Here is a 25,411-nt window from a genome sequence, read left to right as displayed (position 1 = left end):
GGAGCAGAGAACGGGGGACCCATTTTAGCCTGGCCCACCTCCAGCCCCGCCAACTTACTCCCCAGGAGCAGTCCTCCCAAGTCCCTTCAAGGCATAATCCTCCTGAATGTCCCAGAGATCCAGCCTATGACACTTGGGGTCCCTGAGCGAGCTACCCACTCCCTCTGGGTGGAGATGGCCAAGATAAAAGCCAAGGCGAGGCCAGACCTGTCTGTTCCCCCCCCTCCTGCTCCCTCAGGGCATAGCTTGTAGCAGGTGCTAGACAAAGGGCCTGTCATAGCAGAGGGGCCCCACGGCCAGCAGAGACAGTGGTCCCTGTCCAACACTGCCCTGGCCACTGGCACTGTCCTCATGGAGCATTCCCAGGAGCAGCTGCAGCACTCGGAGCAATCCAGGCCCAACCTTCAGTGTGCCCGAGCCGAGCCAGGGTTACAGGCTGGGCAGACCCCACGGAGGGAACTCAGAGCTAAGAGCAGATATCCCTGCCAGTTGTCCCCCCTGCAGAGCCACTGTCGGAGAAGCAGGCCAGCAAAGGTTCGGATGGGGAGAATAAGACAGGGAGGTGAAAAGTCCAGCCAAACCATGCAGGGAGAAGGCAAAGCCCTGGCTTCCGAAATTGCAGTCACCGCTGGGGCAACAACTCACAGCCCCTCTTGATCCACCTCTACCTTTGGCCCTCCCGCACAGCCTGCAGGCTGCCTGTGTGGACACCACCAAGGACCTCTAGGGCTGAAGGGAGAGGAAAGAGGTCAGGGCTATTTTTCCCCAGCTCCCTCCCTGTGGAGTCACTGCCTCTACACTCTTCCCAGTTTCCAGTGACCAACCTTCCCTTCTTCCAGGGGTCTGTTACTACCCTTGGGGTACCCTACACTCCACTCCCACCTTTGTAAGTAAGATGACTTTATTAAACTCTCCTCAGACTGCCCTAACTTGAGTATGTCTTTTGTTTCCTGCCGGGACTCGGACTAATATGACGATCCACCATGGATTTCCTGGGATGCCATGTTGTAATAATCAACCCCACAAGGAGGCCTGGCTCCTTGTTTGGAAGCACCGGCAGACCGATGTGTTCCCCACAGCCCCCTCCCACCTCGGTCTCAGCCAAGTGCAAGGCCACTCTCCACTGGCCTTTGGTCCACTCCAGCCCCCTCGCTGGCCTTCCAGGGTTCCAAGTCCAAGTGGCTCAGGCCAGAGCCTCATTCCCCCAGGGCACTCCTCCTTTATGACTTCACCCACTGAAGTCACCTGGGGGACAATGCTGAACATTCCACCCCAGAGTCTTGGCCTCTAGGAGGCAGGGACAGCAGGTCCGGCCAGCCCAGAGGACTCTCTGTCCACAGTGTAAATGAGGACGCTGCTGGCCCATGTCCCACAGGAATGTAGAGGGCAGCCTCAGAGGCACTGCGCGCTCCCGGCACCATGGATGACGCTGCTGTCCTCAAGCGGCGAGGCTACATCATGGGGATAAATTTGGGAGAGGGCTCGTACGCAAAAGTCAAATCCGCTTACTCTGAGCGCCTGAAGTTCAACGTGGCGGTTAAGATCATTGACCGCAAGAAAGCCCCCACGGACTTCTTGGAGAAGTTCCTTCCCCGGGAAATTGAGATTCTGGCCATGCTAAACCACCGCTCCATTGTCAAGACCTACGAGATCTTCGAGACATCAGACGGCAAGGTCTACATCGTCATGGAGCTCGGGGTCCAGGGTGACCTCCTTGAGTTCATCAAAACCCGGGGGGCCCTGCATGAGGATGACGCTCGCAAGAAATTCCACCAGCTCTCCTCGGCCATCAAGTACTGCCACGACCTGGACGTCGTCCACCGAGATCTCAAGTGCGAGAACCTCCTCCTCGACAAGGACTTCAACATCAAGCTGTCTGACTTCGGCTTCTCCAAGCGCTGCCTGCGGGACGGCAGTGGCCGCATCATCCTCAGCAAGACCTTCTGCGGGTCGGCGGCGTACGCGGCCCCCGAGGTGCTGCAGGGCATCCCCTACCAGCCCAAGGTGTACGACATCTGGAGCCTGGGCGTGATCCTCTACATCATGGTCTGTGGCTCCATGCCCTATGATGATTCCAACATCAAGAAGATGCTGAGCATCCAGAAGGAGCACCGCGTCAACTTCCCCCGCTCCAAGAACCTGACAGGCGAGTGCAAGGACCTCATCTACCGCATGCTACAGCCGGACGTCAACCGGCGGCTGCACATCGACGAGATCCTCAGCCACTGCTGGGTGCAGCCCACGGCACGGGGCCAGTCCTCTGGGGCCATCAACAAGGAGGGGGAGACCTCCTGGGGCCCTGAGCCCTCATGGACCCCTGAGACCCCTGACAAAAAGTCTGCCACCAAGCTGGAGCCCCGGGAGGAGGCACAGCCCGAGACACAGTCCCAGCCAAAACCCGACGAGGAGGAGACGTTGCAAGCGCCGGTGTCAAGGCAGTCGGACACCACGGGTCTTAACGGAGAGATGCCCGGCAGGGAGACAGAGGAAGAGTTCCTCCCACAGCCTGCAGAGACACACACCTAGCGAGCCCCTCCTGGCCCAGGGGGCCAGCAGAGAATGAAGCAGAGCTCATGGCTTTGAGCCTGAGCTCCAAAGAAACCAAGGGACAAGCCAAAGAAGGAAGACGGTCCCAGATGAGCCACTATTTTCGTCAGTTTCTTCTCCCTCCCTTTGAACTTGGTAACCCACATGGCTAAAGAAGCAATAAATCACTATATTAGTGCAGACCCCAAGGTGAATGTCTTTGCCCTAGCTGACTGCAGTCATCCAGGGAAAGGACCCTGCACTCCCTGCCGCCCCCCGCCCCCGGCTCCCCACTCTTGGATCGCACCGCATTTTGCCTCCAGTTTCCGCATTTTGCCTCCAGTTTGGGAAAATACATCCCCGTGTGCCCAGCCCTGACTGTGACCTCAGGCCCCGGACTAGAGCAGAGAGCTGAGCAAGGAAGACGCTGTTTCAAGAGGGAGGCCATGAGTGCGGTGCTGGGAAGGGCAAGGGGGCACAGAGAGGACAAGACCAAGAAGGGCAGGGGCGCACAGGGGCTCCCCTGCAGTTGGGGCTGAGGATCTGGGCCCTCAACGTCCCGGGCGCTACTGCCTCCACAAGGCTGCCAGTGGGGAGGGGGCCTGCAGGGGGCAGGTGGACCAGCCTCTCAGCCCCTCTGGAGCTCCCCACCCTGGGAGGCCACTCATTTCTTTCATTCTGTCCACCAGGGCTCCCTCATGGCCAGCCAACATCCAGTTCTGGGCATGCCCTGAGTCATCCTGCTTGTGGTCATTCCCCCTGCCCATGAGAAGTGGTGGTGGCGGGGAGGGGGGGCCCGCTGGATGGCCCAGCCCCACCCAGCCTACGTGCCCCACAGTCACTGTGTGGTCTCGACCACATCCCTTTCCCCTCTAGTCCCAGTCTGTCCCCAATGGTGATGCTCCATGCTGGAGTGGATAAGCAGACATTGGCGAGGAGAGAGGACAGGTGTGCTCACTATGCAGGCCTGTGCCCTGCAGCCATCAGTGTCCTTTAGAAGGCACAGCCCTGCATTTAGCATCGCTGGCTGCCCTGCCCTGCGGGGCCCACCCATGTCATTCGCAGGCTGTTCCTTCTCACCTCAGCCACGGCAGCCCCTTTCTCTTCCTGCTCTGCACTCACTCTGGACAACCTCATGTGGATCTGCGGGTTTGACACATCAAGAGGACAAGCGCCTTCAGACTTACCCCCCACCCCATGTCGGTGTCTTAGAAAGACTCCAACTCCAGGCCCCGGGAGAAGCGAGGTCCAGTGAGTGCCCCGGCCCTACTCTCTTTGCACCCCTCCACACATCCACACCACCTCTCCACTTGGCTCCCACCCTACCCACAGCCATCTTCACACATTCTATGTCTTCCTCTCTCCGTGCTCCTGGGAGTCTGTCGTGAACACGCAGCGCAGCTACCATCAAGGCCTCTACCTGTCCCATGATTCCCCCAGTGGCCAGAACCTCCCTCCTGCATACAGTCCAGATCCCGCTGCCCTCGGGAAGGATCCCAGTGCACGGCCTCGGCATCCCAGGTCTGGCCTCCTCCTGGCCTCCCAGCCCCCTCCCTCATCCTCACACCCCCACATACACGTGCCATAATCATGCTCATAGATGCATCCCTGCAGACCTTACCCATGTCTCCAGGATCAGCCGAGGGGCCATGGTCTCCACAAAGCCTTCTGAGCTCGGCAGCCCGTCACTATAAGCTCTGCTGGGGCAGGCCTGTGAGTGCTGAGGTCCAGGTGCAGAATCGGCCCTGGGTAATACTGAAGGGGCCACCCAGTTTTCCCAGAGGCCCCAGGAACCCAGCGTCATGCAGATCATCTGGTGGCTGGAGTGGGGACATCCTGAGGAGAGGCTCGTGAACCTCCTTGCCTTGGTCATCTGTGGCTTGTGGTCATTGGGGACAGCAGGCAACATGCAGCAAGAGGGGCCTGGGAGCAACTCACTATAGCCTAGCCAGAAGGCAAGCCTTGGGCAGGAGGGGCCCCACAAAGGACCATCTTCTGTGTGCTTTACAGGTGGAGAGACAGCTCAGAGAGGGTGGGCAACTGCCTGAGATTACCAACACAGCACAGAGTGGCAGCCCAGGTGACTGAAGCCCACTCCTTCCCAGATGGCCTCATATTCTGGGGCCATTCCCAGGGTCAGCCCTGACTCAGACCCCGTCAGGGACCTTCCCCAAGGCTTTAGGATCAAGACTCTCACCATGGCCTCCACAGTCCCACCCCTGCACACTCCCACCACTCTGTCCTTTCAAGCCATGACGAGCTCTAGCAGGTCCTCGTCCCCCTCCATGTAGTTAACTCCTCAGACCTCAGCCTTCACAGCCCCGCATTCCTGTGTCATGGCGCAGCCGCCACTGGTGTGACACGGGAGCTCCCTGTGTCCTCTGGGCTTCAGGAAGGCATGGGTCCTGTCTAGTTCATCAGTGAACCCCAGCATCTGGAACCAACCCTCAAATGCCTATAGGGTGAGTAGAGAAATGGAGGAAACCGAAACTCAGAGAGAAGTGGCTTTGCCAGAGTCCGTGGGTCTCCCACGCACAGGGCTGCAGGCTGGGAGTACCCCCTGGAGGCCACAGGTCCAGTGGAGGCCTCCAGGGGGTCCGCGTCCACGCTGACACTTCCCACCAGGGACACACCAGGAGGGCCTGCCTCGGTGTGCGTATGCTGGGTTAAGCCACCTGCTCGCCGCCCCAGCAGCTCAGCTTGTGCCTCCTCTACCGCGTCCCCGAGAACCAAAGAGGCCACACTGTTCCGGGCAAGGGCAGAGTATGAGGAAGCGGAATCCACAAAAAAGGGGAAAGTGGGTGGGTCAGCAGAGTCAGCCAAAAAGGCAGACATGCAGGGGGCGCCCCAGATAGAACATTCGGGAGTGCAGGAGAAGGGCAGAGGAGACTGTCATGCTCCTGGGTCCTGGCCTGCAAATCCTCAGAGCCAGTCCCTTCTGGGAGGCAAAGGAGTGAAGTTCTGGTCATTTCTTCCAGAGACGTCCCAGGAGAGAGCGGGCATCAAGCCAAAGCTACTGCAACGGAAGCTCTGAAGAGCCAGGAGCGGGCCTCAGGGAGGCCGTGGCTGCTGAAGGGCAGTCTACTCCTACTTGGCATCTGAACTCTAGCCGCCCCACCCTGGAGATCTTCCCCATGAACCTCCAGATGCAGGGAGCTTCCCATGTGCCCCAGCTGGGTCCACACATCTGCCTGGCATGTCCTACCCCTCACCAACCCGGCAGGGCCCTACGGATCCTCTGCACTCTGGCTCCTCCATCACCAACCCTCCCGACTACCCACACAGAGGCAGGCCTCCTCCTCCCCCTCTCCCCTGAACACTGAGCACATGGCACGCCCACGTGTGGGCACAGAATGCCTGTGATGGAGAACAAATGAGCAGCACGGCTTCCAAAGTACCCAAGGAGACACACATAAGATGCCACAGTTCCCAAAGCAAAAACAAAAGGGTTTTCACGTTGCTTTCAGTGCAAGACAGCTTGAGAGATGCAAATGCCAGGGGTCCACCAGGCCACAACATGCCTGCTCCTCACAAAGGTCCAGAGTGACATAATTCAGGACCCCCCCAATCCCCGAGCCTGATCTTACCAGGACCCCCAGCACCAAAGCTTTGGCCAAGGCCATGCCCACTCAGAGGTCAGTGCACCAGACCCTCTGTCTCCCTTTGCCACCCAGTCCCTGCAGGCCCACCCTGGGCCAGCCTCCTTTCATCTGGTCAAGGGTACTGGCCTCCACTCATCCCGAAGCCCATTCTCTAGGCACTCTGTCAGGGACCATCTTAAAATGTGACTTGGGGGGGCACCTGGGTGGCTCAGTCGTTAAGCGTCTGCCTTTGGCTCAGGTCATGATCCCAGGGTCCTGGGATCGAGCCCCGCATTGGGCTCCCTGCTCCATAGAAAGTCTGCTTCTCCCTCTCCTACTCCCCCTGCTTGTGTTTCCTCTCTCGCTGTTGTCTCTGTCAAATAAATAAATAAAATCTTAAAAAAAAAAAATGTGACTTGGGTCATGACTCTTCTGGCCCCAGGCCTTGAAATGGCTGCCCGCCACCTCCCTTCTCCTCCACCCTCCCTCCAGACTGTAAGACTCAGCGATTCTCAGGACAAGCCGTCACCTCTCCCAGGCTCTTCCCTGCCTGGATGCCTCACCACCTCCTCTACCTGACTGAGGCCTGGCCCATCCTCCAGGCAGGCCCCAGCCCTTGGAACACGCATCTGCCAGTCTGGGGCCCAGGGTCCTACCGGCCCTCCCATCCCACATACACCCTGCCTGCCACAGTGGCACTCAGCCTTCTACCCTGAACAGGAGCTGCTCTTCATTCACAAGGCTGGCCAGACCAGCGCCCTTCCTCCCAGGCACCACCCATTCCAAGGACACAAGTCCTAGAGAGGGTTTTCTTCACACCCCAAAGAAGCTGCGGGAAATCGGCCCTAGTGGGGCATGGACCAATGCAGGGTCCACACAGCCAGAAGAAGGAAATGGGCATGGGGCCGGCACTCTGGCTTGACCTGGGTGGCCCTCCCTTGGGCCTGACTCATGACAAGGAAGCCACAGAGAGGAGGAGGAGCAGGGAGGGTTACTGCGGTCCTGGGTGCCGGCTTCCTTCCAGTGGGCGGGGGGGAGTGGGCCCTCCTGCCAGGCCAGCCTGGCTTCCAGGGTTCCAGGGGCCCCATTTCCCCCAGCTCAGTCCCTACTCCCGGCAGGCTGGCTTTATGACTTCACATGCTGAAGTCACGCGGGGACAATGCTGAGCGTTCCACCCCTCCAAGTCCAGGCCCAGCCCAGCCAGACGGCTCCCCACAGTGTAAATGAGGACAATGCCTGCTGGCCCACATGGGGAGGGGATGTAGAGCGCAGCGGCGCTACCTGCTCCTGGCACCATGGACGATGCCGCGGTCCTAAGGAAGAAGGGTTACATCGTGGGCATCAATCTTGGAAAGGGCTCGTACGCAAAAGTCAAATCTGCCTACTCTGAGCGCCTCAAGTTCAACGTGGCGGTCAAGATCATCGACCGCAAAAAGACACCCACCGACTTCGTGGAGAGATTCCTTCCTCGGGAGATGGACATCCTGGCAACCGTCAACCACCGCTCCATCATCAAGACCTACGAGATCTTTGAGACCTCTGATGGGCGCATCTACATCGTCATGGAGCTCGGGGTCCAGGGCGACCTCCTTGAGTTCATCAAGTGTCGGGGGGCGTTGCATGAGGATGTGGCTCGTAAGATGTTCCGCCAGCTCTCCTCCGCCGTCAAGTACTGCCACGACCTGGACGTCGTCCACCGAGATCTCAAGTGCGAGAACCTTCTCCTCGACAAGGACTTCAACATCAAGCTGTCTGACTTCGGCTTCTCCAAGCGCTGCCTGCGGGACGGCAGTGGCCGCATCATCCTCAGCAAGACCTTCTGCGGGTCGGCGGCATACGCGGCTCCCGAGGTGCTGCAGGGCATCCCCTACCAGCCCAAGGTGTACGACATCTGGAGCCTGGGCGTGATCCTCTACATCATGGTCTGTGGCTCCATGCCCTACGACGACTCCGACATCAAGAAGATGCTGCGCATCCAGAAGGAGCACCGCGTGGACTTCCCCCGCTCCAAGAACCTGACGGGCGAGTGCAAGGACCTCATCTACCGAATCCTGCAGCCGGACGTCAACCGGCGGCTACACATCGATGAGATCCTTAGCCACTCGTGGCTGCAGCCCCCCAAGCCCAAAGCCATGTCTTCTGCCTCCTTCAAGAGGGAGGGTGAGGGCAAGTACCGGACCGAGTGCAAACCGGACACCCGGCCAGGCTCGCGGCCCGAGCACCGGCCCGAGCACCGGCCGGACCACAAGCTGGGGGCCAAAACCCAGCACCGGCTGCTGGTGGTGCCCGAGAACGAGGACAGGATGGAGGACAGGCTGGCCGAGACCTCCAAGGCAAAAGATCATCATGTCACTGGAACCGAGGTGGGGAAAGCGAGCACCTAGCAGTGCTGAGGGCCTGGGGGGCGTGGTGCATGGTGTGCACCCACATAAACTAAATAGGTAGTAGGAGCTGAAGAAGGCACAGGTGCAAGGAACAAGTAAAATCTGTCAATTAAACCACTATTTTGATTACGTTCTATTAGCTTTCTTTCACTCAGCAAAGACATTAATTACTGACCACCAAATAAACCACAAAGTGTATACAAGCATCAAGAGTGCCCCGTGAGGAGTCTTTTTCTCTAGGACTCAGCCAACCACCCTCCCTGCGGTGCGGGGGTCTCCAGCATAGGGGTGCAGGGACTGGTGCTCGGGCACAGGCAGACTCATGGCGAGGCCCTGTGGGCAAGAAGACCTCAGCCGCAGCCCACAGCCAGGCCCCCACAGTCTCCCTCTGACCCACCCCGGGCCCAGAGCCTCCAGGGCTGGCCAGCTGCACGTGTCTCTCCAGCTCAGGCACAGCACAGCCCACCCTGACCCTGACCCCGACCCCATCCCGCTCCCTCCGACAGCTGCTTTCTCCATGTACTCCACTCCCTCCATTCCTGCAGTTGAGATCAGTGGCCTTGGCCCCTTGAGTGCCCTTTCATTTGCCAGAACAGCCCCAGCCCAGAACTCTCATCCACGCCCTCCCCACCCCTTCCTATCTACCTCATACACCAGCCAGCGCTCAGGGGGGCCAGCGCTTGGCCTTAAGCGGCCTTGCCTGGACAGCATCTCCCTCCGCATCACACACCCACTCAGACCTCTCTGCCTTCATGCTGCTCTGGCCCACGCCCCCGCTTCCCTATGGGGAAAAAGCACCAAAGGCCACACTTTTCCTGACCCCCTGGGGCGGTCCTGGTCCTGGTCCCACCCGCTGAGCCCAGTCCCAGCCCCCTGGTGAGTTACAGGGTTTGGCTGGGGCTTGGCCCCCTGGAAACTGGCAGGAACTCACAGTCAAGCACAGACTAGTGGGTGCCTAGGCAGATGACTGGCCCCAAGCCAGCCTCCAGGGAACACGGCACTCATGGAGGGGGCGAGGAAACATGCAGGACAACCCAAGACATACCCAAGCCAGGGCAGGGCTGGGTATGCTCAAAACAAGAAAGACTCTGGTCTGAGCAGATTCCAGGCTGTCTCCTTGGGCAGTGTAAGCCCAAGGAGGATCCGACCTGACCCCACTTAAGGCCGGAAGAGACCCATCTGGAAGCCAGCTTGGATATCCCATGTCACCAAAGCCCTCAAGGTCATGGGCAAGTGTGGCCTGTGGTGTACGTGACACTCTCTGGTCTGCATAGAGCCTGGCCCCATTGCTTTTTGACACTGTGGCCCAGGTTACTGTTACCCACGACTCCTGCTGGTGACTCAGCTGAGTATGGAAGGTGGTGCCTGGAGCACTGGGAGAGGGAAAGGCAGGAAGGGAGACAGTTCCACCCCACCTGAGCTGGAGACCAGGTGCTTGGAGAAGGTGATGCTGAGGCCACTTTGAAGGTGCCATATGTGATGTGTTGTCTGACACATAGGACCCATGCAACCCTGTCACCAGCAAACCACGTGGGCCAGGCCCAGCTGGTGAGGCTGTGGGCCTGGACCAAGAGCGCCAGGGGAACCTGAGAGGCACAACTTCCAAGGGCTCTCTCCTTCCATCAGGGGGACAGAACTTGGGGAGCAGGGCCCAATGTGCTGTGAGCTCAGTGCAGAAGGCAGGTTCCAAGCCCCAGGGGGGCCACAGAAAGCAATGCAGGGAGTGGCAGGAAAGCCCAGAGACCCTGAACTTCCAAGTTCACCTCACCCAGAAGCTTCCTCCCAGGGAGGCCTGCAGTCCTGAGACCTTGATGTGGGCACGAGGGCAGCCTGAGGGCCGTGCGGAGTGGGCCGGAGAGACGGTCCTGCCAGACTGCGCTTACGTGCTCTTTAATGACGGCTAGATAGAAACAGGCAGGGGTTATATAGAAAACAGTATCAACAAGGCCCTGGGATACACCCTGAGGGCCGTGGGGGCAAGTCTCGTGCCAGCTGGCCTCTTTTCGGTGGCTCCTGGGACAGTCACCATTTCTGGCCCGGGCCTGGGTCCCCAGAAGGCCAGAGTCCTCTGCCGAGTGGAGCTTCTGTAGGCCTGGCCCGGGCCTGACCCTAGAAGAAGTCTGAGGCTTTGCGCCGGGCAGGGAGCTGCAGCAGGTTGTCCGTGATAGAGGCTGGGTCCTGGCTGAGGGGGGTGCGTGCCGCAGAGCCAGGAGCCGGTGTGCTTGTGGGGGTCTGAGGCCCACCAGCTGGGGTCTTGAGGTGGGTCGAGCGTGCTGGAGATGGGGTGTAGCTGGCCCGCAGGGCCCGGTCTGTGTACTTGCTGGCCGTCCTGCTCACAAGGCGCTGCAGGGCTGGGGACATGGCTGGGCTCAGGCCTTTGGGGGTGAGGCTGGGGTGGAAGGGGGTGGGTGAAAGAGGCACCATTAGGCCCAACCAGGCACTGCCAGCAGTGGGGCTTCTCACGGCCCCACAAAGATAACATGGGAGATGCGTGGTCATTATGGGCTGAGGACACCCGATGGCCTGGCACACAGCTGTGGAGCCAAACTTACGGTCAAGTGGTGGTGCTGCCCTTGGATGTGGAGCTGGGATGGACCCCAACTCTCTCCAAGGAGAACGATACACCTGTTTCCACAGGGCTGACAGGAGCTTATAGCGGGACAAGGGGCCCAAAGGTGCCTCTTAGGGATGTGCTAAGGAGGTGGTTGAAGAAGGAAAAGACGGAGAGGGGCCCTGCATCCTGGTTCATACAGGCCACGCCCAGACCAGAGGAGCTGCCACAGGACCCACCACAGAACCCCCAGGCCAAGCGGGAACAGGGAGAGACCCCCACCTGTGCGGGTCAGGCACTCCTCACCTGGCCAGGTTCTCCGTCACTCTCCTTAAGGCCTCTTGCTTCTTGGCTCGGTTCTTGGCGGCGGCCTCGTTGGCCATCTTCAGCCCCAGCCGTTCCCTGCGGCCGGGCTCCAGGATCTACAAGGCAGCAGGTGTGTGGGCGGCTTGCCACCGAGCCAGCCAGTCCCTTGCTGCTGGGCACCTGCCTCTTTCCCATGGCGCCCCGTGATCCTCACAACCCACTGCCGCCTCCCTAAAAGCCCCCAAGAGCACCCGACCAGCTCGCCTGAACTGCCCACCCGCCAAGGGCCTGGGCCTCCCACCTGTCATCACGGTTCCCTGCAAACCAGCACTGCCGACTTATGAACCTCCGACAGTCTTCTAGGGAAGAAGGGGATCTTGTTTGAATCTGCTTCCCTCTGATGACCGGAGTAAACCGTTTGCTGACTTTAACCTCCATCGACCTTCTGTATTTCTTTCCAGAACTTCCTGAAATGGGTCCTTGTCCTATTTTTCTATCCAAGTGCTTGTTTGTTTCCTTACAGTTTCCCCCCAGTTACGTTAAGCTCTGCCATACAAACGCCTTCTCAATCACTTGCTTTCAGTGTTATTTACGACAGGTTTTTCTGCTGTACTTAAGTCCACCGCTTCGTATAGTATCATCCACCCCCTGCTTCCTTTGTGACCGGCTCTCTTCGCTTTATTCCTTCCTACCTTAATGCCAGATTAAGTATTGACTATGATTTTCTTCTCATTGTTTACACTTTCTGTTTTCTATACTTAACCCTTCCCCTTGAGGAACTCGTTCTGCAACATGTATCAGGCACTTTATATCCAAATACTCTACTGCTCAGCACAATTTGAACTGTCGTCTCTCACGTACCCTGAATTCAGATTTGGACTGACGTTTTGTTCAGAAGCTCTTCCCTGCTGCCTGGTAGGCCCCAGGACCAGGGCAGACTTCTGGCAACCCCATACCTGCGGCATGCCCAGACGCCTGCCGGCACTCCTCTCTCCGGTTTTTCTTGGTTATCCTCATGTCCCAGACAAATTTAAGAACCAAGGTGCCAAAATCATCTGCACACGTTCTGTGTGGACATGCGTTTCCTCCCAGAACGAGAGTGGTACTGTACCGGGGAGGGCCCATGGTGTGGCCCACACCCTCCGATTTTCCTCAGGCGAGCCTGCAGCACTAGCCTTTGGTTGCTTCACAAAAGCTAAGGTACTGTTAGTTGTTCTAAATTTCTGCTGCTACAGTGAGTGAGATCTCTTTTTCTGTTGCATTTCAAACTATACGCTGCAAGTGTTTAGAGGGATTGGTTCAAGACAACCTCGAACCTAGCTCCCCATGCAGCAGACCTACATTAATTCCAGGTTCCATGCCCGACCCCTTGGGGTTTCAAGCAGATGATGTTACCCCACGCCCTTTGCTCTCTGCAACAACACTGACCTCTGCCTCCTACAATTTCCTAGCACTCCAAGTTGGGAGTGCTGGCCCAGCACCCTGAGAACAGGACTGCATGCTCTCAGCTTCCAGCGACCTCTCTTCCTTCCTGTTCCAAACTACGCCAGTCACTCAGTTTCCCCAATAAGCCACGGAGAACACAGTGCCTTGCCTTCTCAAAGCCTCTCTGGGGTCATCCTAGACTACCCCATCTCCACAAACCACCTGGCAGCCAGCTTCCCTGCCCTACCTGCTCCAGGCCTCACGACCCCACCCTCGGGCAACTTCTACAAAACTGCTGCCTCCCGATGCATGCTCTCCTGTAACCAGACGCCGCCCTCTGCAAGCACACAATCCTTCTGAAGACACAAACCACAAACCACAGCCCACGGAACACTGGGGCTCCAGGGCCCCTCCCGGCCCACCAGCCTGCAGGCTCAGAGGGCCATGGCTTTGGTGCCCTGGCCCCACGCCCGAGTCCCCCCCCCCCAACACCTGTCCTCAGTGCCCTGGTCTTCAGAAGTGCAGTGATGCGCGGGTGTGCAGCCGGGAGCACGGCCTAACCCCTCAGGTGGTTCTGCTTTGACCAGCGGCAGCTAGACCATCCTCTGTGCATCGAGCTACAAGTGCTCCGAAGGCCATGTGTCTACTCAGGGTCCCATGTGAGCTCCCCTCACCATGACCCACCTTGAAGGCTGGCCCTGGCGTCCTGTCCACATAGGGGGTTTCAGATCCTTCAACTCTCAAGGGAGTGTTTTCAACTTCCCCCCAGGTCATCAGCGGCGACTCGTTCACACCTGCAGATGGAGAGCTCAGTCACCTTAGGCCAGGGGACACAGGTGGGGGCACTGCCAGGTCCTCCCTCCTATGACAGCCAGCTCCCACCATGCATGTCCCAGCTAACAAACACGAAGGCTGGCAGCTGGCCCACTCTCCTTCCCTGGGACTCTGGAACCCCAGCTCCTCTGCTCTCTGAGAGGACAATACTAAGGCTACTTTAGGCCCAAAGCAGGCCTGGGCCCTGACAGTTGTGGGGCTTAGCCCGGGAAGGGGGCTCCCCAGAGAAGCTGGGCTGGCTCAGCTAGGCTCCCGTCCTAGCACATGGCCACCAGGGCCTCCTGGAGGTTGCTATGGCACCCCACCCCAAAGGAGAGGACACCCAGGGGGCTTTTAGAGCACCCAAACCTCCCAGGACCCTGGGTAAACCTGTAGTGCCTCCATATACCCTGGCCTGTGTCACAGGAACCAGTAGCCCAACACAGAGGCCAGTGCTCGGGGTGGGGGGTGCAGGGGGAAGGACACCACGTGCAACGCTGCACCGTGAGATTGTCCCCTAGACTCATAAACCTCCTGTGTGAGGGCATGCAGGGCTGGAGCCCAGAGCCTCTTCCCTATGCCCCTATGCCCAGCCTCCCCCTGCCTGGCCTCCCCCTGTGCCCTTCACCATGCTCACCATAGCCCATCTGTTCAGCAGAGCCCCAACACCCCTGGTTCCCAGCAAAGCCAGTCTGTGCGGCCAAGCTTAGGGCAAGGCGAGAAGACTGCCCAACTCAATGGGCTGGGCCCCATGCATCTCAGGTCAGCCCCACCTGAGAGTCCAGCCCCGCCACAGCCCCATTCAGCCCTGACATTGCACAGGTGGGACACGGGGTCCCTGAGTCCCACGAGGCATGTGGCAGACACGGCGAAGTGTCAACAGTGCCCAGAGCCACCTGAGCAGCCCACCTCCCCACAGGCAGTCCCATCAGGGGGCCCGCCTGCCAGTGGGTTCACGTCTCACCAGGGGCAGGAGAGGGGGTTGCAACAAATCCAAATCCGCCCACTCGTGGGGAATCCTGGGGGATCAGCTCCTTGCCGTCAGGGCCTACCTTGCCCTGTTTGTGCTAGAACAAACAAGAGAGACTGGTGTCAGGGGGGCCCAAGCCACCTCCCCCCAGCTAGCTGATGGGCAAATGCACAGGAACATGCTGGCAAATCTTCCCCTCCCTGGTCTGGCAAATCCAGACCCAGAGCTCCAGGGCTGGAGAAAGAAAGGAAGGACCCCGGCCCCTGCAAAGACCTTGAGGACCTGTCAGAGCAGGCATCAGAGCAAGGGAAGCTCCCCCTCCTTCCATGCAGGGCAGGGCCGGGGTCCTTGGCCTCAGTCCACACCCCACACAAGCTGCTTTCAGCAGCTACTGACTTAGGCCCTGACAGGAAGCCACACTGACCACTGGCACATGTGCTCTGACCTCTTTCCCGCAAGGCACTTGCAGAAGCTACCGGAACAGTCTCCCCACCTCCTGCCTCTCCCACTTCAACCCCATGACCACTGGAGTTGCCACTGCACCGTGACTCCCCGGCTCAGACATCCCTGCTGTCTGCCCCACCCAGCCTCACCCTACCCCAGCCTGCCCACCCCATCTACCCCTGCCCTGCCCGGCGAATGGGTGTGGGTCTGGCCAGCCTGGGCTGGCTCCCAGCAGCCTCTCTTCTCTCATGTCCTTGTCCCCCAGGAAGCTGGCACTGAACTGACCCACAGAACGTCTCTGGCCAAGACAGTGCCCCAGTGGAAGCCCATACAGGTCAAGAAAAGACTCAGGACCCTGCCGCCCAGGAGCCCCAAATACTCACATACTGCTAGGCTCCGCCAAACCCAAGAACGTACTAATTTAAGAAAGGAAAGCAAGATCAGAGGGGTGGTGGCTGCCCACAGCCAGCCCCGGCCACTCACCTGGGCATTGAGGGCGGCAGCCTGCTGCAGCTGGGACCTGCTTAGGGCCTGGCTGAAGGGATCCCTGAGGAAGCGAGTATTCTTATGCACCACCTGCCTCGGCTTCTTAAACAACTGCTCTTCATCAGGGACGCCTGGCGGATCGAGGAGAGATGGCAGCGTGTCAGAGGGTGGGGAGGCCCCACCACTGCCCCATGCTCAAGGCTTGAGGGAGAGGCCAAGTCATCCCCCAGTTAACAGAAGCATGAAGCCAGGCAAAGCAGGGGGCAGCCTCACTCCCTCACTGACAGAGGCAGAGCAGGACCCTCCGAGGCCCGGTATGCCAGGGAGCACAGATATACACACCCTGAAGGCCAGATCCAAACACCCAGCCCCACCCCATGGTGCCCACCAGCCCCGCCTGCTCACCCTCTGGGTAGTACATGAGGGAATTTTTCGCTTTGTACTTCCAGGTCTCCACGCCGGCCTGGCTACTCTCGATGGCTTGGTGCTCTGCCGACGGAAGTGCAAGATTATCTTTCTGCCTCTGCATCACAGGGGGAAAGTGAGGGTCAGAGAGGTCCCCAGGCACTGTGCCCCTGGTCCCAGGACTCCCTCACCCTGACAGAGGATGCCCGTGCCACTGCACCCAAGGACACCTTCTCAAACTCCTCCTCGGCCTGGTAGAGCCACGTGTGGCGTGCCCGGCTCTTCTCCTTGGCCACCTCCATGATCTCCTGGAAGGAGGCGTTGTCCTCACTTGTGTACCGGCTCAGGAAAACATCCAGGCTGGGCAGGGGCGCCTTCTCTTCCTCCTCGCCAACCTCTCCTGCTCAGGGGCAGAGGTGGGGTGACACAGAACCACAAACAGCATGAACACTTTGTGGTCACTCAGTCCCAGGAACCGTGCTACTCCATAAGCAGGGTTGGAACCCTCACCCTGGTTGTGCATCTGTGGGTGAGAGCCCACACTGCCAGACAACTCCCCACCTGGGGGCAGAATCACACCCCCCCCCACACTGCCCAGGGAGCACTCAGGGGCTCTCCTCACCTGCTGGATGTCAAGTGAAATGTATGTCTGACTCAGGAAGAGGGGCATCCAGAGGTCAGAGAAAAGGCAGATGGTCATAGTAAGCCTTGCCCTGCCAAAACTGGGCCGGTCCTGTAGGACCTTTCTCCAATGCCCCAAGCTCTCCCTCCATCCCTGGGCTTTCCTTCCCTGCCTGCTCCTCCCTTCCTGGCACCTGTGCCACAGGCAGGAGGCTGTCACCTAAGCCTCCCAATCTGCTAGCAGGCTCTGAGGGCAGGGACCCCGGAGGATCCAGTGCTCCAGATGGGGCCACACAGGCACTGGGCCACAACCCCAGCTGTCGCACCCACCACCATAGAAGGGGGTACCCCCGCTGAAGGGGTGCCATTGCACTGTGCACAGTGGGCCACCTTCAGCGGGGCCACCAGGATAGCCTTGTCTTCCATTCCACTGACAGTCTTGACCGCCTACTACCTGCTAGACTGCACAAAGCACAGTGGCTAAAAGTTCAAGACCCAGAGTCAGAAAGATTAAGGACTCAAACCCCGTTCTGATGGTACCTACCACTGAGGTCACTGAAACAATTCCTAGATTTACCAACAAGGCATATTTAAAAAAAAAAATCTGAGGGGCGCCTGGGTGGCTCAGTCAGTTAAGCATCTGACTCTTGATTTCGGCCCAGGTCATGATCTCAAGGTCGTGAGATCGAGCCTTGTGTCGGGCTTTGCGCTCCACACAGAGTCCGCTTGAGATTCTCTCACTCCCTCTGCCCCTCCCCCCACTTGCACACGCGCTTGCTCTCTCAAATAAAGTAAAATTTTGATACATAAATAAATAACAAGAATCTGTAAACTGCCTGTGATTCATCTGCCACATTACAGTGGAGCTGCGATCAAGCTCCCCTGATCAAGCTCCAAGAACACATCATGATGGACTACAGTAATGCCACAACGAGCTGGATTTTGAAGCAGAAAATATCTCGTCTGTGTGAGCACACAGGGCATCTGTGTTAGCATGCTATAGACTAGGACCCAGGAGAGAACAACAAGCATCTTGTCTGTTTGGGCACTGATGTTCTACTGATGAGATTGACCGCTGATCGTAAGAAAGTCCCATAGCATGTAGTACACTTATGTCCAACGGAGCTCAAAATGCTCTTTCCTAGAAAGATTCCCTCATAAAGCTGGACCATGTCACGACACCCCAAAACATGTGTGGAAGAAGGCAACTTGTTTGTTTGTTCTACTTCCACAACATGCCATGTACTGTCCTAGGTGCAGAATATACACACAGAAGCAAGAGAGAGAAGCTCTCGTGGTGAGGAGAGGCAAGAAATAGAGAAATGCCTTTTGGGGCGCCTGGGTGGCTCAGTTGGTTAAGCGACTGCCTTCGGCTCAGGTCATGATCCTGGGGTCCTGGGATCGAGTCCCACATCGGGCTTCCCTTGCTCTGTGGGAAGCCTGCTTCTCTCTCTCCCTCTGCCTGCCACTCTCCCTGTTTGTGCTCTCTCTGTCAAATAAATAAATAAAATCTTAAAAAAAAAAAAAAAAAAAAAACGCCTTTTTAAGTGCCAGGTCCTACAGCGAGAAAACAAAGCCAGGCAGGAAGGCATGCTGGGGGTGGTGAGAAGGGGTCAGAAAAGGGTTTCCTGAATGGTAACATCTGAGCAGAGGTCTGAGGGGAGAGAAGGTGTGAGCCGTGCAGCTATCCAGGGGAAGTGACTAACTCACTAAACAAGTGCAGAAGCCCCGAGGCATTCTAAGATGACATCGGGAAAGGGGCCCTCCGAGGCCCATGAAGCCCACTGGGCAGGGGCTGGCACACAGTGAGCAGGCCGGTGAGAGAGGTGGCGAGATTCCCATTCCACAGAGGAGGGCCAGAGGCTCGGAGAACTGCCCCATGCCTGCCTCCCAGACCGGTGCTCTTTGACCCCATAGGTTGCCATTCAGGCAAACAGAGCCCTCAGGGACAAGATGTGATCTGCCTCTGGGCCAGTCCCTGGGCCACACAGGATGAGACTCGCAGGCAAACCCAACCGCTCACTCACCATCACCCTCCTCCAGGCCTCGGCCCCGGCCCCGGGGCTTGTTGCCCACCACTCCGGTGCCTGTGTGCACATCAGGAGTTTCAAATGTGGCTGGAGTCACATCTAGAAGGAGGAAGGGGGTGGGGATTAGAGCCAGCCTAAGGTATCAGTTCAGCAGGAGTTCCCCTCTCGGCCCACCACTGTCGCTCTTACAGGGCGGTGGGGGCTCTCGGGACATCTTGCCCAGGGCAGAGCCAAACTTGATGGCGATCTGACGCATCCGTTCCAGGTCTCCATTCTCCTCAGCCTCCAGGTACTCCTTCTGAGCCTGCAACTTCTCCACATCAGGAAAGAAGTCCCTCTGGATGACTGTCTGGAGGCCCTATCAGAAGTCAGAATAAAAGTCAGAGTTCACATCTGCCTCTGCTCTCAGTCTACCAATGTACATGCTAAGATCCTTGCCGATGCCCCCAACCTCTGTCCAACCCAATGATCCTGAGTTTAGCTGCACTTTCTAATGAGGATGAGCACCCCCTGTGATCTTGCTTCAACATCTAACATTACTAAACGCTCACCTGGTTTCCATGAAACTTTTCTCTTTCCCCCCACTAACTGGTCCCTCTCATCTCCTTTGCTGGCTCCATCTCCACACCAGCTGGACCAAGGTGGGTGTTGCCCTTTCATGCCATCCAAGGCCTCCTATTTCCAATCGGAACCCTTTACCTGGATGACTTCAGCCTGTCACCCCCACCAGCAGCACTGGCTGAGATTCCCAAGTCTGTACCTCCAGCCAGACCTTGCTCCTAAGCTGCACAGCTGTGCACCCAGCTATCCCCTAATGCCAGCTGCCTCTCTATCCGAGGCCTCCCAAACTTTACCCGTCCAAAACCAAACTGATTTTCTCCAATCTCCCTGCCAGCTCCTCTTCCTGCATGTCTGTTGTAGTATTAAGACCTACTTGAAGGATCCTCTGAAGCGCACTAACTCAATGATGCTGACACAATCACAGACTGTTTCCAAGACCTCCAGCCTCTGCATTTGCTGTTACAACTCTCTAGAAAGTCCTCTTTGCCACCATCCTCCCACACGCCTCCTCACGCTTTAATAAAATACCTTGTTTCCCTGACGCGCCCCCCCCCGACATATAAACAAAGCCGCCCCCTCTCTCCCCTAACAGCACTGCTGCTGCCTCCCCTATCAAGGACACCTCTCTCTGCACAGTATTTGTTTGGCTCCCCGACTGTCCACAACCCAAGAGCACGGACTTGGGTTGCTCCACCTCCGCGAGGGTACGAGTCTGCCACGACCCGAGAGGAGAGACCCGAGAAGAGCGCAAGGCGGGGAAGAGACCCAGAATTCGCTAGCGTCGCATCGAGGTCTTACCTCGATGTACTCTTCTTCGTCCAGGACCCGTTGCTTGCTCGTCGCAGCCCGGGCCTCCCCTGCCGCGCGCTTCCTCCGGGGCCCGGACGCGGCAGGGAGCGACAGGGCCCGGGTTGATGCTCCGGGCGTCTCCATCGCTATCCCAGGACCGCTCGGGCGACGCAGGTACGTAACAGCGTCGGGAGTCGGTGGGGGCGGGACTGTGCCAAATGCGCAGGCGCTTGCAACAGTCCACCAATGGGAGAGCTGTGCGTTTCGAGGCCAGCCCGCGCCCCCGTAGTGACGTCACTAAAAGCCCTGGCCCTTATGGGAGTTGTAGTCTTCGCTCCGCCCCGCTCTGGTCCTGCGAATCTGGGCTATTGGCACCAGGGGGCGTTGTGGTGGGAGAGACTAAGGGGCGTGTCGATCACGCTAATCGTGAAAATTTTTAGAACTGCGAAATTGAAAGGCCTTGGGATTCCAGTTTCTCGCAAATCATTGCGTGTGCTTCTGTATTATTAACAAAAACGCATTTTGGCTATATACGCGGTTTCAATGTTTTTATTCAAACTTTTCTGCAAGAAAAGAACCCTAAGACAATTTCTTCTTGATAGTTACCTAACAAAAGAAAAAAATACGCGGTCCAATGAAGAAATGTTTGGTTAAAAATTATTCGGTCCCTTTCGACGACTGTGAGGCCGGAAAGATTCCGGCCGGGCCGAGGACGTCGGATCTCCCTCCCTGTCCTCCTCTCCCTCGACCTTTCCCGGAAGCCCCTCAATAAAATGGTTTGATTAAAAAAATTTTTTTTGGTCCCTGAACGCCACAGGGGGTTTCCCAGAAGAGGGTCACTCTCATTGAAATGGACCAGAAAATTGTCCAACCATTTTTCAGGAATGATAATTTCTTCCCTAAAGGAGGTTGTGAATTATGTCAAACAAATTCTGACCCAGAACAATTTAGTATAATAGGCAGTCATTCCTTCATTCAGTGGGGAACTCCATGATGATGGTTCCCCAAACCATCAGGGCAAAGAGCCTTTTTTTTTTTTTTTTTAAGATTTCATTTATTCATTTATTTATTTGACAGAGCGAGAGAGCACAAGCAGGGGGAGTGGCAGGCAGAGGGAGAAGCAGGCTCCCCGCTGAGCAAGGAGCCCGACGTGGGGCTCGATCCCAGGACCCTGGGATCATGACCTGAGCCGAAGGCAGACGCTTAACCGACCGAGCCACCCAGCCCTGTGGAGCTGACAGTCAAATGGGGAAGACAGACGCTAGTCAGATCATCCCACAAACAAGCATAAACCTGCAGTGAACAAGTGCAAAGAAAGAGTTTGTACTAGGGGTCAGTCAGGGGAAGTTTCCCCGGGGTCAGGAAGTGCTTGCAGACCCAGAGAATGGACATTGATCAGGTGGAGGGAAAGAGCAGGTGCAAAGGTCTCACAGCAGGAGGGAGAAGACCTTTGGATATACAGAGTTCAAGGAGCGGTGAGGTTGAAGACGCCAGAGGGGCAGGGGCCAGCTGTGTTTGGGCTCATGGGTCACAGTGAGGAGTTTTGTCTTTCAGAACAACGGGAAGCCCTTAGAGCACTGTAGGCAGGGAAGAGGCAGGTTCACACTTGCACCCTGCCTTTTATGTGGAAGGAATGACAGAGGAACCAGAGTGGCTGCAGGCGGACGAGGCTGGAGGCAGCTGCAGTGGTCAAGGTGAGGGATGACAGCATTTTCATCAGGTTGCTGCAGTTGAACCTGGGCAGAAGATAGCTTCTGGGATTGTTTTTGGAGGCAAAACTGAGTTGCTATATGTGAACTAACTTTAATTTAAATAAAACAAAAAAAAATTGGCCTGGGTATGGTGGGTGGGGGAGGGGAGGTGGGGGTAATTGCCAGTCCTCTGGCTCATGCACCTGGTTTGCACAGCGGAAGAGTTGCTGCCGACGAGGTGATTTTGAGATGCTGTGGGCTTCCAGGTGGAGTAGTCAAGGGGACAGTTGGACATAAATATCTAGCTCAGGAAGAGGTCCAGGCTGGAGATGTAAATGTGGCAGAGAGATAGGAATTGGGGCCTGAAGGTGGAAGTGATCAAGCAAGGAGAGAATGGAGAGGAGAGGAGCATGCCTGGGGCCCAGCCTGCAGGACAGCTATGTTAATGGGCAGCTTGTAGGGGGTGAGCCTGCCAAGGAGCAGCTAGAGAGAAAGGAGAGAAAGGAGGACAGTATGACCACGGGTCCCTTGAGGGTGGAGCTCTGATCATGGCTGCCCAATACAATGACAAAGAGCCACCCGGCAGCTAGGGTCCCAGAGCCCAGTGAGATGAGGGCATCCCGGCCTGCAGGGAAGCTCTGCGCGCAGACTGTGCGGTATCCAAGGATAAGGCCAGGAGTCAGGGCAAAGAGCCTTTTTTTTTTTTTTTTAAGATTTCATTTATTCATTTATTTATTTGACAGAGCGAGAGAGCACAAGCAGGGGGAGTGGCAGGCAGAGGGAGAAGCAGGCTCCCCGCTGAGCAAGGAGCCCGACGTGGGGCTCGATCCCAGGACCCTGGGATCATGACCTGAGCCGAAGGCAGACGCTTAACCGACCGAGCCACCCAGGCGCCCCCGGGCAAAGAGCTTTGCGACAACCAGAGTGTGCATCCTGAGGGGTGGAGGGGGGTGTTGCTGTCCTGGAGGCACCCCGCGGTGTGAGAGCAGCGCCGCAGGGACATCGTGCCTGCTCTGTGTTATCTGATCTAGCCAGCCTTGGAGTCCTGGGGGCAGTAGCCTTGCCTTCTGCGCCTTTACTGAATGGACTGTGTCTCCTTTCAGATACCCCCGGCCCATCTCCTCCAAGACCCATGAGGAGGCAGAACATGGTGCCCAAGCCAGATGATGGTGTTAGATGCCTTGAGCCCACCATACAGGCCTCCTGGGGGAATCAAAGCCTTGTTTGCACACCGTCCTTCACCCTGGGGCCAGGATGATGGAGAGGAAAACAGACATCTTCCAAGGCAGTGGCCGGGGGGGGGGGGGGGGGCGGGGTGCATCCTCCCCGGTCAAACTTCCTCTTGTCCCAACATGATGGCAGAGAGGGAGGCAGACACACAGCATGGAATCCCCCCACCCATGAGCAGTACCTCGAGGCCGGTGCAGACCCCCAGCGTGCTAGGCCATGATCCGTGGGGTAGTCTGCTGTGCTGGGGAACACAGGGACTGAGGACTCACTGGGCTGTGCTCCCCAAGGCAAGATGGCCCCCACTCCCTGGGTGGGGGAGTGGGGGCCATGGCGGACTTGGAACTCTGGACTGCTTTTGTGCTGTTTGCAGTTGCTTGTTTATTTCCCAGGATCCAGACAAGGCTCACAGAATTAAGGAGTGGGGCAGTGGCTTCTGGAGATGACCTCACCCAACGTTCTCATCCTATAGCTCTGGATGCCAAGGCCCAGTGCAGGGCACGCAAGCTGACAAGCCCAGGATGCAGAGAAATCTCCTGGGGCCCGGGGAAGGGAACTATGTGCCTGCTGAGGAGAGGAGGGGCGCCAGCATACCCGGGGAGGGAGAAGAAGATTCTGGGCCCCCCTGACAAGGGGTGGTTCCTGACCTGGAGTTGATGGGGAATTGAGGAAGCTGACCTGCTCTGTGCCCTGCTCCCAGCCCCACCAGCCCCCAGGGAATCTTCCTGACCCTTAGTCACTGGAGAAGCGAGCACATGGAAATGCTCAGTGTTCCCTCCTTTCACGGGGCAGGTGACGGGGCAGGGGAGATGGGGTTGGGGAGGTAACACACACTCCAGCGGCCGGCTCCCGCCTTGACCACTAGCTCCAGGATGCAGGAAGCCCTGCAGACAGACGGGAAGAGGCTGGTGTCCCCTCTCAGCTCGATTTCGGGTAAATCTGTCCTCTCTCTGAGTCGGCCCCCAAAGACGCGGCCAAGTCCAGGAGTAGCTACCAGAGCCATCAGCAGCTCTCCTTTGGGGCCTTCTTGGCTCCGGGGAGGAGCCTCGAGGTCGCTGACGTGCGCTTCTGGTGTCGCCACTTGGCCCGGCGGTTCTTGAACCAGACCTGAGGAGCAGGAAGGACCGCTCAGGCCCTGCCCCAGGCCCCGCGTACCCCCCCCCCACCCCCCATAGGTGGACCAGGCGGGGAGCTTCCCGATGGGGATGTGGGTAGACGAGGGCTGCGGGGCCGGCACGCGGCAGCAGCACCCACCATCTCTTAACCGCTGCAGGTAGGCGCTGCGGCTCGGGCCGCGGGGACGAGAGCCCCCTTCCCACCCGGACCATCTATCTCTCTGCAAGCCTTCCCACCCCCCACCTCCGCCCGGCGGTGCCCCGGACGCCCCTTCTGCAGCTTCCTGCCCTTTCCAAGCTTCCCAAATTCTGGCACATGAACGCGCGCCTCATTAATCAGGGAAAATAAAAAAGTTTAAACCAAAGGACAACTAGCCTTACCTCCCCTCCAGTTCCAGGGACACTTTCCCCGCACGTGCCTGTCCCCGCCCGCCCCCCGGAACCGGCCCTGCGCCCCACAGCGGTCCCCGGGCATCTGGCGCCTCCTCCCACCGCGCCAGGGCCGTCTTTTCAAGAAAAGAAGGAGGAAGGAAGCCAGCCTGCTCGGCCCCTCGGCGGTCCGGCGGGCGGGCACCCACCTCCACGCGCTCCTCGCGCAGGCGGATGCGGCCGGCCAGGCGCTCGCGCGTGCCCACGTCGGGGTACTGGTTCTGCACGAAGAGCGCCTCCAGCGCCTGCAGCTGCTCCTCGCTGAAGATGGTGCGGTGGCGCCGCGTGCGCCGCTGCGGGCCGGGGCCGCCCGCGCCCGGCAGCGCCCCCGAACCTCCGCTGGCCGCGGCCAAGGGCAAGGGCGCCGCGGGGCCCAGCCTCAGCGGCCACGGCAGCCGCGCGCCTGCGGGGCGAGGGCGCGGTGAGGCGCGGGGCGGGGGCCGAGCTCCGCCCCGACCGCGCCGCGCCCGCAGGACCCCCGCGCCCGCGCCCCGCTCCCACTCACCCAGCCCGGCGGCCGGCTCCGGGGGTCCCCGGGGCGCCGCGCGGGGCCCGCAGCAGCAGCAGCAGGCGCAGGGCGCGGCCTCGGGCGCCCCGGGCTCCCCGGGCTCCGCGGGGCTCTGGCGGCCGGCGGGCTGCGGCGCGCGGGCGGCCCGCGCCGGGGGGCTCCGCTCGGGCAGGCTGGAGAGGATGTGCTCGATGGAGAAGGGGCAGGGCCGCCCGGGGCCCCTGCGGCTCGCCGCGCCCCCCGCCGCCGCCATGCCCGCCCGGCCCCTCCGCCGCCGCCGCGGGAATATATACGTCGGGGGGAGCGCGCTGTAATCCCCGGGCCGAGCGCCGAGTCCACGCGGGCTAATCCCGCTGCGCCGGCCAGGGGCGCGCTAATCCCCAACTGCGGCGGCGGGAAATCCTGCTCCGCATCGGCGCGCGGGGGGCTCCGCCGGGCCGCGGGGAGGGGCCGGTAGGAAGCCCTCCGCCCCGCGTTGCTCTTCCTGTCCCCGAAGGGCTGGCAGAACTCGCAGGCAGGGAGATGCCACCGGGAGGGCGCGGAGGGCCG

The 25,411-nt window shown here is 58.8% G+C and overlaps 4 protein-coding genes across 5 annotated transcripts; 2 read left to right on the top strand and 2 right to left on the bottom strand.

Moving 5' to 3' along the window:
- Positions 1-1,418: 1,418 nt before the first annotated feature.
- Positions 1,419-2,655, top strand: TSSK1B (testis specific serine kinase 1B). The gene has a single exon (XM_036104272.2). The coding sequence runs from the start codon at positions 1,420-1,422 to the stop codon at positions 2,524-2,526; it is 1,107 nt and encodes a 368-aa protein (XP_035960165.1). The 5' UTR covers position 1,419; the 3' UTR covers positions 2,527-2,655.
- A 4,635-nt stretch (positions 2,656-7,290) lies between these two features.
- TSSK2 (testis specific serine kinase 2) lies at positions 7,291-8,491 on the top strand. Its single transcript, XM_036104265.2, has one exon. The coding sequence runs from the start codon at positions 7,403-7,405 to the stop codon at positions 8,489-8,491; it is 1,089 nt and encodes a 362-aa protein (XP_035960158.1). The 5' UTR covers positions 7,291-7,402.
- A 1,874-nt stretch (positions 8,492-10,365) lies between these two features.
- Positions 10,366-20,056, bottom strand: ESS2 (ess-2 spliceosome associated protein). 2 transcript variants are annotated; one of them, XM_036104264.2, is made up of 10 exons: positions 19,902-20,056; positions 18,732-18,900; positions 18,540-18,641; positions 16,122-16,291; positions 15,892-16,009; positions 15,484-15,617; positions 14,551-14,653; positions 13,458-13,567; positions 11,349-11,464; positions 10,366-10,880 (listed from the first exon to the last, which is right to left on the bottom strand). In XM_036104264.2, exons 1-10 carry the CDS (start codon positions 20,034-20,036, stop codon positions 10,601-10,603), a joined length of 1,437 nt encoding a protein of 478 aa, XP_035960157.1. In that variant the 5' UTR covers positions 20,037-20,056; the 3' UTR covers positions 10,366-10,600. The 2 variants fall into 2 exon arrangements, with proteins under 2 accessions (XP_035960157.1, XP_077916756.1); XM_078060630.1 differs by having other exon boundaries at positions 10,366-10,842.
- A 3,641-nt stretch (positions 20,057-23,697) lies between these two features.
- GSC2 (goosecoid homeobox 2) lies at positions 23,698-25,115 on the bottom strand. The gene is made up of 3 exons (XM_078060101.1): positions 24,860-25,115; positions 24,504-24,757; positions 23,698-23,917 (listed from the first exon to the last, which is right to left on the bottom strand). The coding sequence occupies exons 1-3, from the start codon at positions 25,113-25,115 to the stop codon at positions 23,813-23,815; spliced, it is 615 nt and encodes a 204-aa protein (XP_077916227.1). The 3' UTR covers positions 23,698-23,812.
- Between the last annotated feature and the right edge of the window lie 296 nt (positions 25,116-25,411).

This window comes from Halichoerus grypus, chromosome 13 (assembly GCF_964656455.1).
Source record: "Halichoerus grypus chromosome 13, mHalGry1.hap1.1, whole genome shotgun sequence".
Classification (NCBI taxonomy): Eukaryota; Metazoa; Chordata; class Mammalia; order Carnivora; family Phocidae; genus Halichoerus; species Halichoerus grypus.
Note: the sequence above shows the minus strand (reverse complement) of the source record. Positions and strands in the feature narration are given on the sequence as shown.